Raw genomic sequence first — 14,346 nt, 5'->3', positions numbered from 1 at the left:
TCTAGATGCGCTTAGAGTAGTACTATAGTAATGTAGAAAACTGTAGTTTCCCCACAGCAGACGCACATTTATGACGTCCGCTGGCGCATCATAAATACGTCGATAGTGTAAGTGCAGTCGGATTCTCAAAGTCTCTTTTCCTAAGTCTTATTGAATTCTCCTATCCACTATTCCTTAACCCTGTGACGTTATACACAGAGGTCAAGGAATAGTGGATAGGAAAAGACGATAGGAGCTGATTTTTGGACAATTCGACTGCAACCCCTGTCTTTATCTCTCTGTCAGCATCTTCAGGGTTCTTACACCTTTTCCAAAGTCAAATTCAAGCACTTTTCAAGCATTTTCAAGGTGCATTTTCAAGCTTTTCAAGCATCTTACAGCTGTTGTAAATTACATATTTATATACACATACTTATACTCAAATGATTATTTCCCTACCTCACATTAAATCAGATGTTCTTTATGCTATAAACAACCAAATGTGTGTTTCATAATAGCATTCCACATGAGGATGAACAATTAAAAATGTTAGAAAAGAAAACTAAGTTTAATATTTCAAAATGAGTGACCCATCTGTACGTAGACTGGGCATCCCATATAACCTGGCTGAGCCAATATAAAACAATCAGCCAAATAACTTTTCAATATATTATTGATTACTATTTTGAGGTACTTTTAGGTTGGCAGTAAACACAAGTCAGAGGTAAATGGTGTACTTTGACTCCACTACATGTATTTAATACCTTTAGTTACTTTACAGATGTGGATGAATGATGTGAAATATAATCAAGTGTTAAATCAGACTTTAGTTCCACCTGGAGTAAATTCACAAGCTACTCTGTAGTATACAAATTCATTCAAACTAGCTGCAACTTTACCAGCTTTGATAACACTTTCATGATCAATCATTATAAAACATATCATATACAATTATTAGGGATGCTCCGATCGCCAATTTTGGGGCCGATCGCCGGAATCAGTATCGGCCGATACCGCTCTCTTTTCCTCTCTCCCCCTCTCTCTCTCTCTCCTGACAGCCCGTCAGTATCTCCTGCAGCTCACTGATCCAGTAATGAGTGACCCGACAGTGAAGAATACATATATTTATAACTAGTTTAGCTTGTTCCAGAGGTAGATAAAATAGCTAAGTGTGTTAGGTCTAACTCTTAATGTGTGTTCTGCTCCGCTCACCGGTCCGTCACAGCGGGTGGAGCTGCAGGGTTTCTGCTTCACACACACGTTGCATACCGCTATTTTATTGTCATTTTCGGACACTTAAAATACTGCCAGACTAGTGAAGCCATTTTGGCGAGCTTGTTTTGCCGCGCACAGAGAAAAGTGTCATGTATTTTACATGCAACGATAGCCTAATCTAAAATGCTCTACTCTGGCGTACCTTTTGTGTGGTGTGTGGCGTCAGCGCAGACTCTCGCATCGTTATTGTTGCACACTTTGCAGGAGGCTACTCTTGGGCTTCGCTTGACCCTCGTCTTAGCCATGGCTTGTATTTGTCTTCTGCTAGCCAACGCTCGTTGAAACGGCAACCTCCTGGCATACTGTCATCTATCACTCTCATCAGAATGCCCAGGTCACACACGTAACAAAAACACTTGCCGGTCACGCGCATTGCGCGGGAAGGCCGGAGCGGAGCTGTTTTATGTAAAAGCGAAGCAATTAAGCGCGCTCCGACTTCTTTATTTTCTTTTAATCTAAAAAGCGAAGTAAAGCATTTACAATTTCAAGCACTTTATCCCAAATTCAAGCACCATTCCCAAAATTCAAGCACTTTTCAAACCTTGAAAATACCTCGTACAATTTCAAGCATTTTCAAGGATTTCCAGCACCCGTACGCACCCTGCATCTATTATTACTCCCTTGTTCTCCATTCGCTTTCCTAATTCTGTATCCCACTGTATCTTTTTGTGTTTCTCCGTGTCGTGGCCTCTGACTCAAACCGGCCCGTTCTCTCTGCATTATCAGATGGATAACAAGATACTGCAGTACTGCTGCAAATGTTTTACAAAGGGAGCTGTGCCCTCATGCATTTTTCAGCTGAATATTACAGTATAACTAAGAGAACCTGTTCTTTATTTTGTCTCCATCTGTGCTGCTCAGTCTTTCTGGAGATCTCCTGTCGATCATCTTGTAAAGTGGGATCTTTATATTTGATATAACTTTTTTTCTGTCTGTTTGGGATGAGCTAACAAAATGGTTAAAAATAATCTTTGGAAGAGCTTTTATTTCTCACACTTTTCATGATGACAGCATGCATTTAAAGTCTTAATTATCTTGGAGGCCATTCACATCCACAAATATTTACCGGGCCATAAAAGTAACATCAGTTCCTGTGCTGACATTAATCTGACGACGCTGATTTTCTCTACATTGGAGTCACTGATTCTGTTTCAAAAATTGTTGGAAGTAAAGAGAAAGAAAAAGTGATCTACCTTTCTTCTGCAGTATAGCACTCCCGCTGCGCCTCCCTATGTGGTTCTCCACATAACAGGTGTAGTTGGCCAGGTCTGCCTCATCCACAGCATCAAAGGTTAAGGAGAGCTGCACCTCCTTCTCTCCTAAGTGCTCCCTCAAAACTCTGGAAGAGAGACAAAGTCAGCAGGGACATAAATTAACACATTTTCCAAACTTTTAAGAAAAAAGGAGAAATAAAAAACTTGATTAGTACTTCAAAAAATGAGAGGAAAGGAGTGAGAGAACAGGGAGAAAAATATGTAAATCTTAGAGACAGGTGGAGGTCCATGTCTCACTCCTTCACTGCACAAAAAACTGCATAAAGAAGATAAGTGTAAAGGAATAGCACGGTTGAAGAGAAACGAGGAGGAGAGCAGTTTAGAGCAGATTAAAAAGGAGGCCAGAGGGAGCAAAGAGGCATGTGCAGAAAATATTGGCGACAGCTGGAAAAAATACTCTCCTTATGGCGAGGTTATACTCCTCTAAAAGCCTGCGAGGAAAAGAGGAGGTGGGGAAAGGGGGTGATCTGATGTTTGTGTTATGAACTCTGACCCTAAATTAAGGTCAGATTTAGCCACAACAAGAGATATCCAGGATCATACTAACTGCGCTGACGTAGCAATTTTGTCGTCATCACACAGATGGTCCAGTAGAATCACAGGTTGCGAAAAAGTCTCCTCATAGTGGTAATTTAATTTAATCTGTTCACCATTTTTTTTTTAAATCTTATTTAATACTTTATCTATTTGATTATTTCAATAATTTTGAGAAGCCGTATTTAATGAAGTCTAAAGTCACATGGAGATTGCTAAATGTTTCTTTCCATTGTTGTGATTCATACTGTATTATGTGGATTTCAAATAATGTCAAAAGTATTGTTAAGATAAGCTAATTTTTGTTTTTTATCAAGTAAGTGAATATCAGTTTAAATTCCACGTACATCTTAGAAATTAAATGCAAGATAAATCACAATTTCACATGACAAGAGGCATAAATAATTTCAGAGATAGTAAACAGAAAAGTGTTTACTATCTCTGAAATTATTTAAGCATTCTTTTAAAAGCCAGTGTCTTGTGAAGTGAACTCAGTGTCAGCGGCTATAAATCGAGTATTCACAACTTGCCATAGGGACAGGACCAGAGAAAATGAGTGTTAGGAGAGTGAACTTAGACAAATCAATTTTTGGGTTAAATGGTAAGACAGACCTGTACACAAATCCACACAGGAAATGATCAGAGTGAAGACTGAACAAAAGTCTGGAAACATCTGGATTATTTTTAAAACAAATAAACAAAAAAAAAGGAATGGAAGGAGCAAATCAGCATTTGATGATCAAAACAGAAGATTGAAGGGGGTAGTGAATATACTTTTTGCTAGCTGAGTCCAGCCACAATTAAGTAACTGTGCTCTTTGGCAGTTTGGTTTGAATTAAAAGTGACTAGCCATACCAGCAGCCAGCAGGGTTTTTGAAATAATGAGCTTATCCCTTGAAGAAACAGTGTCAAAAAAAGCCCATACAGGCCACAGGGTTGTGTTTCCCACTCTTTACATCGTGCTGGTTTGACTCTCCTTTGACTCACAGTGGTACAGACTGGCCAGATTCTACAACACATAGGGGATTGAACCACAAGGGAGTTGGCATGGCCCAACCATGGCAAGCAGAGATGAGGCAACATGTAGTACAGATGTAGCCAACTAGATGTCCCACCACCTACCCAATACCAGCCAGAAACCTATCTAATCCCAATGGCTGGTAATCTACACCATGAGGGCGCTTCCTTTACAAATACAGATAAACAGCTAACTGGGTAAACTTTGGTCTTTGTTTAGCCCTTGGTGGAGCCCCTCAGGACCGTATGCTTAGCCCTCTCATCTACTGTTCACACACAACTGCGTGGCCACACACAGCTCCAACACCATCGTGAAGTTTGTTGATGACACAACCATCATCGGCCTGATCACCGACTGCGACGAGATGGCGTACAAAGAGGAGGTCAGAACCCTGGCATCTTGGTGCCAGGATAACAACATCCATCTCTACGTCAGCAAAACCCAGGAGCTGATTGTGGATTACAGGAAGCAGCAGAGAGATCATCAATGGGACTACGGTGGAGAGAGTCAGCAGCTCCAGGTTCCTCGGTGTCCACATCACTGAGGACCTGACATGGACTCATCACACTAACACCATCACCAAGAAAGCTCGACAGCGGCTCTTCTTCCTCCGCAGGCTGAGGAGGTTCAACATGGACTACAGGATACTCTGCAACTTCTACAGGTGCACCATAGAGAGGATCCTGACAGGCTGCATTACATTGTAAATTGCACTGTTGAGGAACCTGCGGTCTAAGTTATTCATACATTACATAATTAAACCATAGTTTTGTATATGTTATGACAATAAAACCTTTCAATCCTTGAACCTTTGAGGGATAAGTAACACATTACTTTTACAATTTTACTCCTAAATGCATTTATTTATATAGTCTTTTGTTAGAGTTATGTTTACACCATTTGCTATTGATAATGAATTATACTAAATGTTGTATTTTTGGAGAAAAAAAGAACATTACAGCCTATTATTTAATCTTGTTTAAAAAATATATAAATATGTTTGTCCCGGGCCATACAGTACATTTTATTATGCCGTCAGTTTTTCAGTTAAAGCCACGGCATCAACAGTTATTTATTTAGTCTACGGTATATTAATTATTTCCCTCACCTGTTGCCTTTAACACACCAGATTTTATGGAGAGAATGTTATATAATTATTAACCAGAGGCATGTTTTCTTGCTATTTTATGCATCAAAACAACAAACTGTTCTGTGTCTGTGTTAGAAGCAAACACCCTCTAATCAGCTGTATATATCATATTTGATATGAGTTTCAATGTGGCAGCTTCCATCACTGCTCTGGTGGATCGATCAGCCATTGCAGCTAGTTTCCATATAATGTATCAAGGGGGCGTAACAAGTCTGACACGTATTCACTATGTCATCGTGGGGGTTTTCCTTTCGGAAAGTGCCGTCATCTTACCTGCTACAGCCCGACCAAAGAAGGAACGCCCAAAATGATAGGCTACATCTGTAGAACCATGTGGTTCTGTTGGCAACTCACCATGAAAAATAATCATATTGTCCTTAAAGGCTTGTATCCAACTCTTTGCATGCAAATAATTGGTACAAGAGCATGCACTTTAAGCATAAACAGTAACTTTTGGAGTTTAACTGCTATCCTTCTCAATATCAACAAGCCAACGCCTCATCTCCTCCACTAACCCTTCTTTCCTAAGCTCTTGTGTGTTGAGTATTCATCTTATGCTTCGTCTGCTCTAGGGCTCTTCAACATTGCCGTATAATGTCTTGGCAATCCCACTTTAAAGCGTGATTGCTATTACTTTACATAGCGTCGGCAGCTTTGTCAACCTTTATATTCCAAATAAACAGTGATTAAGCTTTTGAATATACTTTTATTAAGTTATAGCAGTTATATTTAGACGATTATTGGCGATTGTCATAGGTCATCCAGCCAGTCACTAACAGAGGATGGATGTGGTACTGTAATATCATCAGATCCCTTCAGTGTAACTGTATATTATCTCAAATAAAAATAACTGTTTACTATGCTGCTAGTGCTCAACTAGAAAAATTAAGACATACGTTGTTGAACTGGAAGTTGGAAAATCTTAGGTTGGCTTTCAACTGATGGCTAGAACCCTCACCCTGCCTTTGGTGAGGAGGCGTGTGCTTCGAGACAAAACATATTTACTCTTTCTTAAATTTTAACACGACCATATTCATGTTTTCAATTCACCTACTTATGTACTTGTTGTGGTAAAACCGCTGCTTCAATCTCTAGGGATCTAAAACGCTCCAATTAAAACTAAAACTTGCAAACTAAGGTGGACAAGTGTAGACAAGAGAAATTAATAATCTACAATGAAACAGATACAAGCTCTGAGTAAAAAATACATTAACACAGTGAGGCTTTCACAACAGTTGGATTGGACAGCTGATGTGAATTTCAAGAAGGTAAAGAAGCTCTCCACACCACTAAACATATGGGCCAGGGCTGCCTTGAAGTGAAAATATGAAGGAAGCACTGGCCCAAATGGAAATATTGTAATTACGGATTCATTGCACATGAACGAACCATGGACTATCATAGCTGAGATGCAGAAATGTTGAGCGGATGGACCGAACTGAAGCTGTGCCACGACTGCAGTAAGACTCATACGTATATATTATGTAGGTGGATTGGGATATTTTGAATAAAAACACTTTAATTATTGGTAGGTTATTATTATATCTTCTAAAGACAGAGGCAGGTTTTCAGTTGGTGAGTACTTCAAGGCTAAGAGTTAAAACAAAGTCTGTAACTTCCTGTCTGTCACACATATTCACTCTCTCTAGGTGGTGTAATATTTATGCAGTTCTCTCAGATTCTGCACCGAAACAAGAATCGGTAATTACCCGTGTTCACATTGTCATGGAGGCCCCGAGACAATATAACATCCTATATGCAAACAGCCAGGGCAGGAACTGTCAAATGGCCGGTGCTGCAGCGGGATGGGAGGTGGGAGAAAACGTGCACAGATTAATGTGCATCACAGCGGGTCTGTCTGCTGTGGTGCAATTGTGGAATCTGGAGTAGTGATGTGATTGGATCAGATGTGGCCGGAGGGACCGGACTGAGAGATGAAGAATTCATCAGGCAAAGGTTAATTTAATACCACAGGGCATGATTAGTTTCAAGTTTAAACACTCAAGTACACTCTATCACACTATTTTTCCTGGGAGTGAACATTTCCAGAGGCCAATGAGTGTCTTAGTGGCTACAGAGACAATCTTTCAAATAGAGAAGCTGGGTTCAAGCCCCAGCAGGTTAGGGTTAGGGTTAGCAGCCCTCCTGCTGAAGTCCCCCCAGCTCCGGGGCTGCTGTGTGGCTGACACTGACCTCTGACATCCCTGTGGATGGAGCAAGGGGAGAGGTAAAAGGATGTTCCTTTAGGGAGGAATATAAATTCACATTAGTATTGGTGGGCTGAGTTGATGACATTAAATATGATGGCTTTTGGGTAGGAGAGAACCATTTGTCTAGATCAGGGGTCGGCAACCCCTGGCACGCGTGCCACCATTGGCACGAGGCATCGTAACCAGTGGCACATTAGGAATAAGTGTGCAAAATATAAATTTTTTATTTTCGGATCCTGAACGAGACCGCCGCCAGAGCGCGTCTCCCCGTTACCTGCAGAAGGAAGCCATGCACGCAGCGCAGCCCCGCTCTCTTTAACTCCAGGCGACTTTCTGCCGCTTTCCTCCGTGGTGCAGTGCTGATCGTTTCACCACAGAGGAAAGCACTTCACAAATTGCAGTACACATAATGAGCTGTACAAATGCCACAGTTTTTGCGTGGCTGTGTCTTTAGTTGAAAGCCCAGTGGCGATCTGCTCATCTCTCATCGAAATAACATGCTACAAAGGGGCGGACTGGCCATGTGTGTTCTGGAGAATCACAGAACGGACGATCGTCCTTATTATTATGCTGTTTCAACCAATTATTTAAATTTGTTTGTTAAATTCGGCATCATGTAAGTTAGGGATGCTCCGATCGATATACCGCTATTTTATTGTCATTTTCGGACATCTTAAAATACTGCCAGACTGGTGAAGCCATTTTGGCGAGCTTGTTTTGCCGCGCACAGAGAAAAGTGTCATGTATTTTACGTCATGCGATCGGCTCTCGCGATCAGCATTTTCAGAGAGCCCCGATCGATCGGCAGAGAGTGAGTATCGGCCGATATCGATCGGTGCTCTCTAAAAATGCCCCCCGCCCTCCTGTTGACAGTTCACGAGCATCGAGCTCTTCACCCCCCCACGTTGATAATTCACGATCGTCGGCACGCTGATAAAATAAATGAATGGCACTTCATATCAAAAAGGTTGCCGACCCCTGGTCTATATTTTACCTTTAAAAATCGTTTTCCAATGACTACTTGCAGGGTAAGTCAGTTCTAATGGTTAAATGACAAGTAAACAGAATTACGATTGTGTCTTTTCCATGCTATAAAGATTATTTTTTTTACTGTGAAGGTTAAGATATTGATCAAAAGTGTCCTGCTTTTTTGTCCAATAACATAGAATGAGAAAAAGCAGTGTGTAGTTATTGAAGATGGCTCATAATATATGCCCAACTCTTTCTAAACGACCTTTGTCAGGGTACAAGTTGTTCTTATTGCCATACCATTTAGTCACAATGTACTTTTGAAAGTAATACAGCTGCAGGTTGTACTGTATATGAGGTGAGGAGGGAAAATGGATGTTAAAGATGAACATTTAATCTGTTAGAGCATTTTATTTATTCGTTCCTTAAAAACATGTTTGAGCCCAGGCGGTGACACGTAGGGATATTATTAATCAACCTTACATTAGTATCTTATAAACCCTTGAAGAAATGGTTTCCTCAAGTGAGTAATGCGTTATTATTTAATCAAATTGCTATGAGAAGTGTAGCTGTGCAATAAAACATTGAAACACCTCAAACAGGGGATGATCAGAGGATTATAAAGGTTATTAAAACAAATTACCAGGTTAGGTATATTTAGAGGATAGATCTTGCCTACTGTACTGTGATTGGCTTGTACTACTTCCCTGGACCCAATCATGATAATAATGATCAGAGCCAATTTTTCACGTCTCGTTTTTTAGTACCAGTGTAGCTAGCTTATTAGCCAACTGCTAATGGAGTAAAACTTTACGTTTCATCACACACTCTTGTTACAGCAGGAATAAAGCAAAACATGTTCAGTTTCGATTTCTGTGACGAGTGTAGCACGAGAGCATGATGGAATTAGCAAGCTAGCTAGCAAGCTACCTGGTAACCGCTTAATGAGTAACATTTTACAAATTAATGATTCATTCACACACATTTGTTACAACGTATGAATTACATTGTTATTTCCAGTTATGAAAAAACGTAGCAAAAATGTTTTGGCTCAATTCCATACGATTGCAGAATTATAGCATGGCAGAATTAGCAAGCCAGGTAGCAAACTACTCGCCAGCTGCTAAATGAGTCACATATAACTGAAACTTTACACAAAGTAACTTAATACTTCTTTCAAACACGCAAATCAGCAAATAAATAACTTTGCTCTAAATTAGTATTTAGCTAACTCTTTAAGGCTATATGTGTGTCTGTTATAGACATAATTAAGGTTCCCAAGATCTCCACTCGTGTGTGTTTGTGTGTGTGTGTCTGTGTAGAGAGAGTGTGAAACCATGAGTGTTCTGAAGGTTACCATGGAGATGTGGCAGGTTGCTCTAATCATATTTTATGCCCCGCAGGCAATCAGTCTTTTCCCAATAGAGTCAACTGTAATTGGTCCCAACAGGGAAGAAAATGAATTAAATTGAACTTTATCATAAGTATTCATAATTTTTAAGGAAAGTTGAGAAGAAATCTGTCAGGGAACCCTCAATGAGTCATAAATCATAAGAGACCACATTATATACTGACAGTGTAAGGAGTGCAGTCTTTTTCTGAAATTAATTAACAATAGATACCTGTAGATTTGAGAGGCTGTAATTGATATTATACTGTCATGCAAGTGTCTTACGATATTAGGTTCAGTTATGTGTACTTAGTACCTACTCAATTTAGGTTCAATTTGAATTTACATCTACTGTTGTTTTGTCTCCTCAAAAAATAACAAAGAAGTGGTTCATGATGTCTGATGCTGTTGTACTTACATGACTTCACTCTCTTTAATGTGTCCCGCTAGTTCTTCAACAAACTTTTCTCCTTGCATCCAGTAGATAATGGGCCTTCTGTTTTCTCCGCTGTAGCCAAAAAAAGCCTTGCAGTCCAGCCTGAGAGGCATACCTGCAAAAAACAACAGCACAGTTCAAATAGAAAATCGCGTACTGAGAGAAAGAGCAGGATTATGCGCACGGTGCTGTGGCTGGGGAATACACAGTGGAAACTGCAATGCATACCGCCATTTTGGGGCAAGACTATAAATGAAGAAAGTGGTATCGTTATAGTAAAATTAAGTTCTGGTGGCTGCTCAGAAGCCTGCTTATCCCCTCAGGAACCAGTGCAAAGAGCTACTGATTAGTAGGTGAGCCCCTTGCCTTGGGGAAATAGTTTAAGGCTCATCAAGCAATTCCAGTTACAGTGACCTGCATTTTTATAATGTAACATTGTCATTTAATCCAAATCTTAAATGTATATAGAAAACTGTAACTAAAGCAGAAATAAAAGTATTGGAGAAAAGGCAGATTCAAAGTATATACAGTATATATATCCGGACCGTCCTTGTGTTACTGATTTTGCAGTTTCAAATGGCACACAAGTCTGATGTCATTAATGAATGTCAGATACATTTTATATAAAAATATAGCTTTTTCATAGGCTATACATATAAGTTGTATTGGTATGGCTCAATGCAACAGGTTCTGTATTTCCATACTTAGAATTCATTACACAGTTTTGTTGAATACACGATTGTGAATGGTACATTTTGACATGAAGCAATCTGCTCTTTTCAGTAGCAGACCACTGGGAACATGCAGTCATATCAATCTGCAAAAACATGTTTTTCTTTCTACTTTTTGAATATTATTTTGTATTACTGGGCGCAACACTTTGGATTCATGGTGACTGAACTGTTGTAAGTAAAGAAAAGATAAAAGAATAAGACCAAAACAAAAAACAGCGCAAGAGAAGTAAGGAGGTTAAGAGACTTGTTTAATAGAGCTGGGAGGATAGACAGTTTAGCAGAAGACAGACTGGAACCAACACTAAAGGGAACAGAGGTAGACGGTAAACAGGAAGTAAACACTAACGGGGACACGATATGGGCTCTGGCAGTGTTTAAAGACTGGTCAATTAAAACAAAAATGTGAGAAGACTTCGACAGTTACAGAAAACAGCTGCTGTCATTTCAAGTTACATTGCTGACGCCACAGTTCCATTCATAGCTATGCAGTAGAACGGCCTATTTTTTCTCAGCGGTAGCGGTAAGATCATTTTTAAATCATCAAAATCATGGTGAAACCAATATGTTGTGTCATATTATTGATCTTAGTAAGTAGCCGTGTGATAATTGAAATGATATGCCTCAAGAGTGAAAGGAAACCCCCTAACAGGGTGATTCAAGACCCTCTACATATTACTGCTGGAAGAAATAATTGACAATTCTGAAAACACACACACAGTATCCACACCCACTTTCACACACCCTTCTGTAAGACCTTGAAAGCACCAGTCTGTGATTACAGCTATCAATGGTGATGATGGAGTATTAATGAGCATTCTAATGAGCTCTACCTCATTAGGCAGTCAATTAGCAGATAATTATGATAGACCTCAGTATTATCGTAATGATAGCTCTATCAGCATAGTTGAGGACCAACACTGAATGCTAACGTTATCCAACTATTTGTGCGTTTGCTGTCAGAAAAGCACTTGACCTGACAGTAAACAATAAACATAATTACAGTTGTCGATACTTTTATAAAGAGTGATTTGGAAATGCAGGTGCGAAATTACTGTTTATAAAAGACAAGAGCAGCAAAGTTTAAAACTTTTTATAATCAAGTAATTGGTTTTATCAATTGGTCATGGTTACATTTAACAGATTTTATTTCGAAATACGAGATAATTGCTTAATGTTTTGTTCTGATGCAAAACTTATTCTGAATGTGATGAAATGAAAATCATGAAAAATGAGAAAACATCGGGAAATACAGAAGGATAATTCCATTTTGTCGGTGATGATGATTTCTAATAAGCCAATATATATTATGATATGTTCATACATTTTAAATGTTTGTGTTGCTTGGTGCTTAAGGTGTGTTTGCTTTCCTTTATGCTGAGTTAGGCAGCATCCTGTATTACAAACACACTGCAGGAAAAAAAGATCTAAATTAGAGCGAATTTGAGTTTACCTTAATTGTGTGTTTGTGTCCCTGTGTGTGTACGTAGGTGTGTGTACGTGTGCTCCGCAGTAATTGATAAGCGCCCTGAGGGTTTGTTTGTGTTCTCAGCATGTTACACTGATTACAATCATCAAATTTGTTTGCACTTGTGAGCTGAGAGTGTGTGTCAGTGTGCCTGAATCAGAACAAGCAGCCATAAAATCTCATATTGTCGAGCTGAGTCATCATTTTGTATGTGTGGCTAAAGCAGCAGGGTGTTTATAAGTACTCGAGAAAAGGTTGGCACTATGGTGTTGTCTTTAGTATCAAAGATTATGTTCAGTTTTGTTGTTGCATCATCATTTGCTAATGGAACTGCTGCTAGGTGCAATACTTTTAGATATGCACTTGTAATTTAAGGTACCTGTTAACAGTCACTTAATTAAAAGCAATTTACCATTTAAAGGTGGGGTAGGTAATTTTGGAGAAACCAGCTCGAGTGCGCTAGAATTTGAAAATACACAACCGGAAAAAATCTGCCACTTCCTTACAGAGCCCCTCCTCCAACACACACGAACGCGCACATGACCAATGAGGGCACGAGATAAGTTTGTGTACAGATGGAAGGCTGACAGGCAGGTAGGCCATCCAGTTATTTTAGCCGGGCCGGCTAAAATGATTGGTCGTGCTTTTTACAGTACTACGGCTTCTACAGATGACATTTTTGTATGGATTTTTTGTCAAAGCACTTAAGATATTCATTGCTATCGGGATGTTAAGAGCATTCCATGGAATATAACAAAAAGTGTATCTCGAGCCGGTTTCACCCACCTTTAAGTCAGTGGTTATTGACTATGACTCAATGTAGATTATTGTTTGAACAAATTTTCATCAGAAGTTTTCACAACTCAAAAAGGATGAAGCAAACTTTTTTGTTCCTCAATAAGCCAACGCATTTATTTTTTGAGTGCATGAAGAACTCGGCCCAATCACAGGTAAGTATGTTAACAAAAGTCAACTCCAATCTGATTCCAGTCTGTGTAACTTTACTTCAGCCTGACAGACTTGTCGGTGCTCTTTAATTTTGCCTCTCTGAATTTCATCACACGTAGATGCACATAAGGAAGCAGCTGAATGTGAGCATCAGAGCAGACTGTGGTTTGCCCTTGCTTCATTTTTTTATGCTGCAATCCAGGCAAAAGGAACTGCTGGTTATCAGGCGTAGACATCTGTTTCCTTCTGCCTGTAGAGCCTTGTGTTTTGAGGTTGTTTCCCATTTTTTGTTCAATAATATCACTGCATTGTTCTGTCTTTGACTTGTTCTCAAGTATACTGAAAAGGAAATACATAGTCCACAGTTAGTGTATGATTTGTGTGAACGTGCTTCCATTTAAAGTAGTCTGCCTCTATTGTGATGTCTCTGCTGCTTAAGCCCAATGCAATTTAAGGAGAAAAATGTTGATTTAGGTTCTCAAAACCAGATCAGAAACAAAATAACAAAGAACATAGTGAAAGATACAACGGTCAATCAGTACGTAAATTGATTAATAAATGTAATTGGGATACTCCAAATATTTATCTGTCTTTAATCATGATTCATTTAAATGTTTAAAAAGCTAGTATTTACGCGCTATTGTAATAAAGAAATGTATGACAAACTGGTAAGAGAAATGGTAAGAGGACATCAATTCGGAATTATTAGCAAATTATTTGTAAAAATCCATTGCGTCAATATACATTAAATGTCCATTAAAAGCAGTTTTTACCACCGACAGGCTTGGAAATATTTTTATCTGGCAACATATAATCTAGCATATGTTCCCCTAATATCAAAATCATATTGTTATCCGTGCAAAATACCTGTCAGTTCCTCAACAATGTGAAGAGCTTTTATTTGTTTTAGTCATAATTGTAGATTTGGCTGTGGCTATAATAAAGAAATTGAATTAATGTCCAC

At 39.2% G+C, this 14,346-nt stretch overlaps 1 protein-coding gene across 1 annotated transcript in view; it reads right to left on the bottom strand.

The window, feature by feature from the left end:
- The window catches only part of il1rapl2 (interleukin 1 receptor accessory protein-like 2), a 424,793-nt gene that overhangs the window by 34,217 nt on the left and 376,230 nt on the right, over positions 1-14,346 (bottom strand). Inside the window, exons 7-8 of the mRNA XM_034121393.1 lie at positions 10,218-10,350; positions 2,448-2,593 (exon numbers count right to left, since the gene is read on the bottom strand). Of these exons, the coding sequence (XP_033977284.1) occupies positions 2,448-2,593; positions 10,218-10,350 (279 nt within the window). The remainder of the gene's footprint in view (positions 1-2,447; positions 2,594-10,217; positions 10,351-14,346) is intronic.

This window comes from Trematomus bernacchii, unplaced genomic scaffold (assembly GCF_902827165.1).
Source record: "Trematomus bernacchii unplaced genomic scaffold, fTreBer1.1, whole genome shotgun sequence".
Lineage (NCBI taxonomy): Eukaryota > Metazoa > Chordata > Actinopteri > Perciformes > Nototheniidae > Trematomus > Trematomus bernacchii.
The sequence above is the reverse complement of the archived record's forward strand: the minus strand, read 5'-3'. Positions and strand labels throughout refer to the sequence as shown.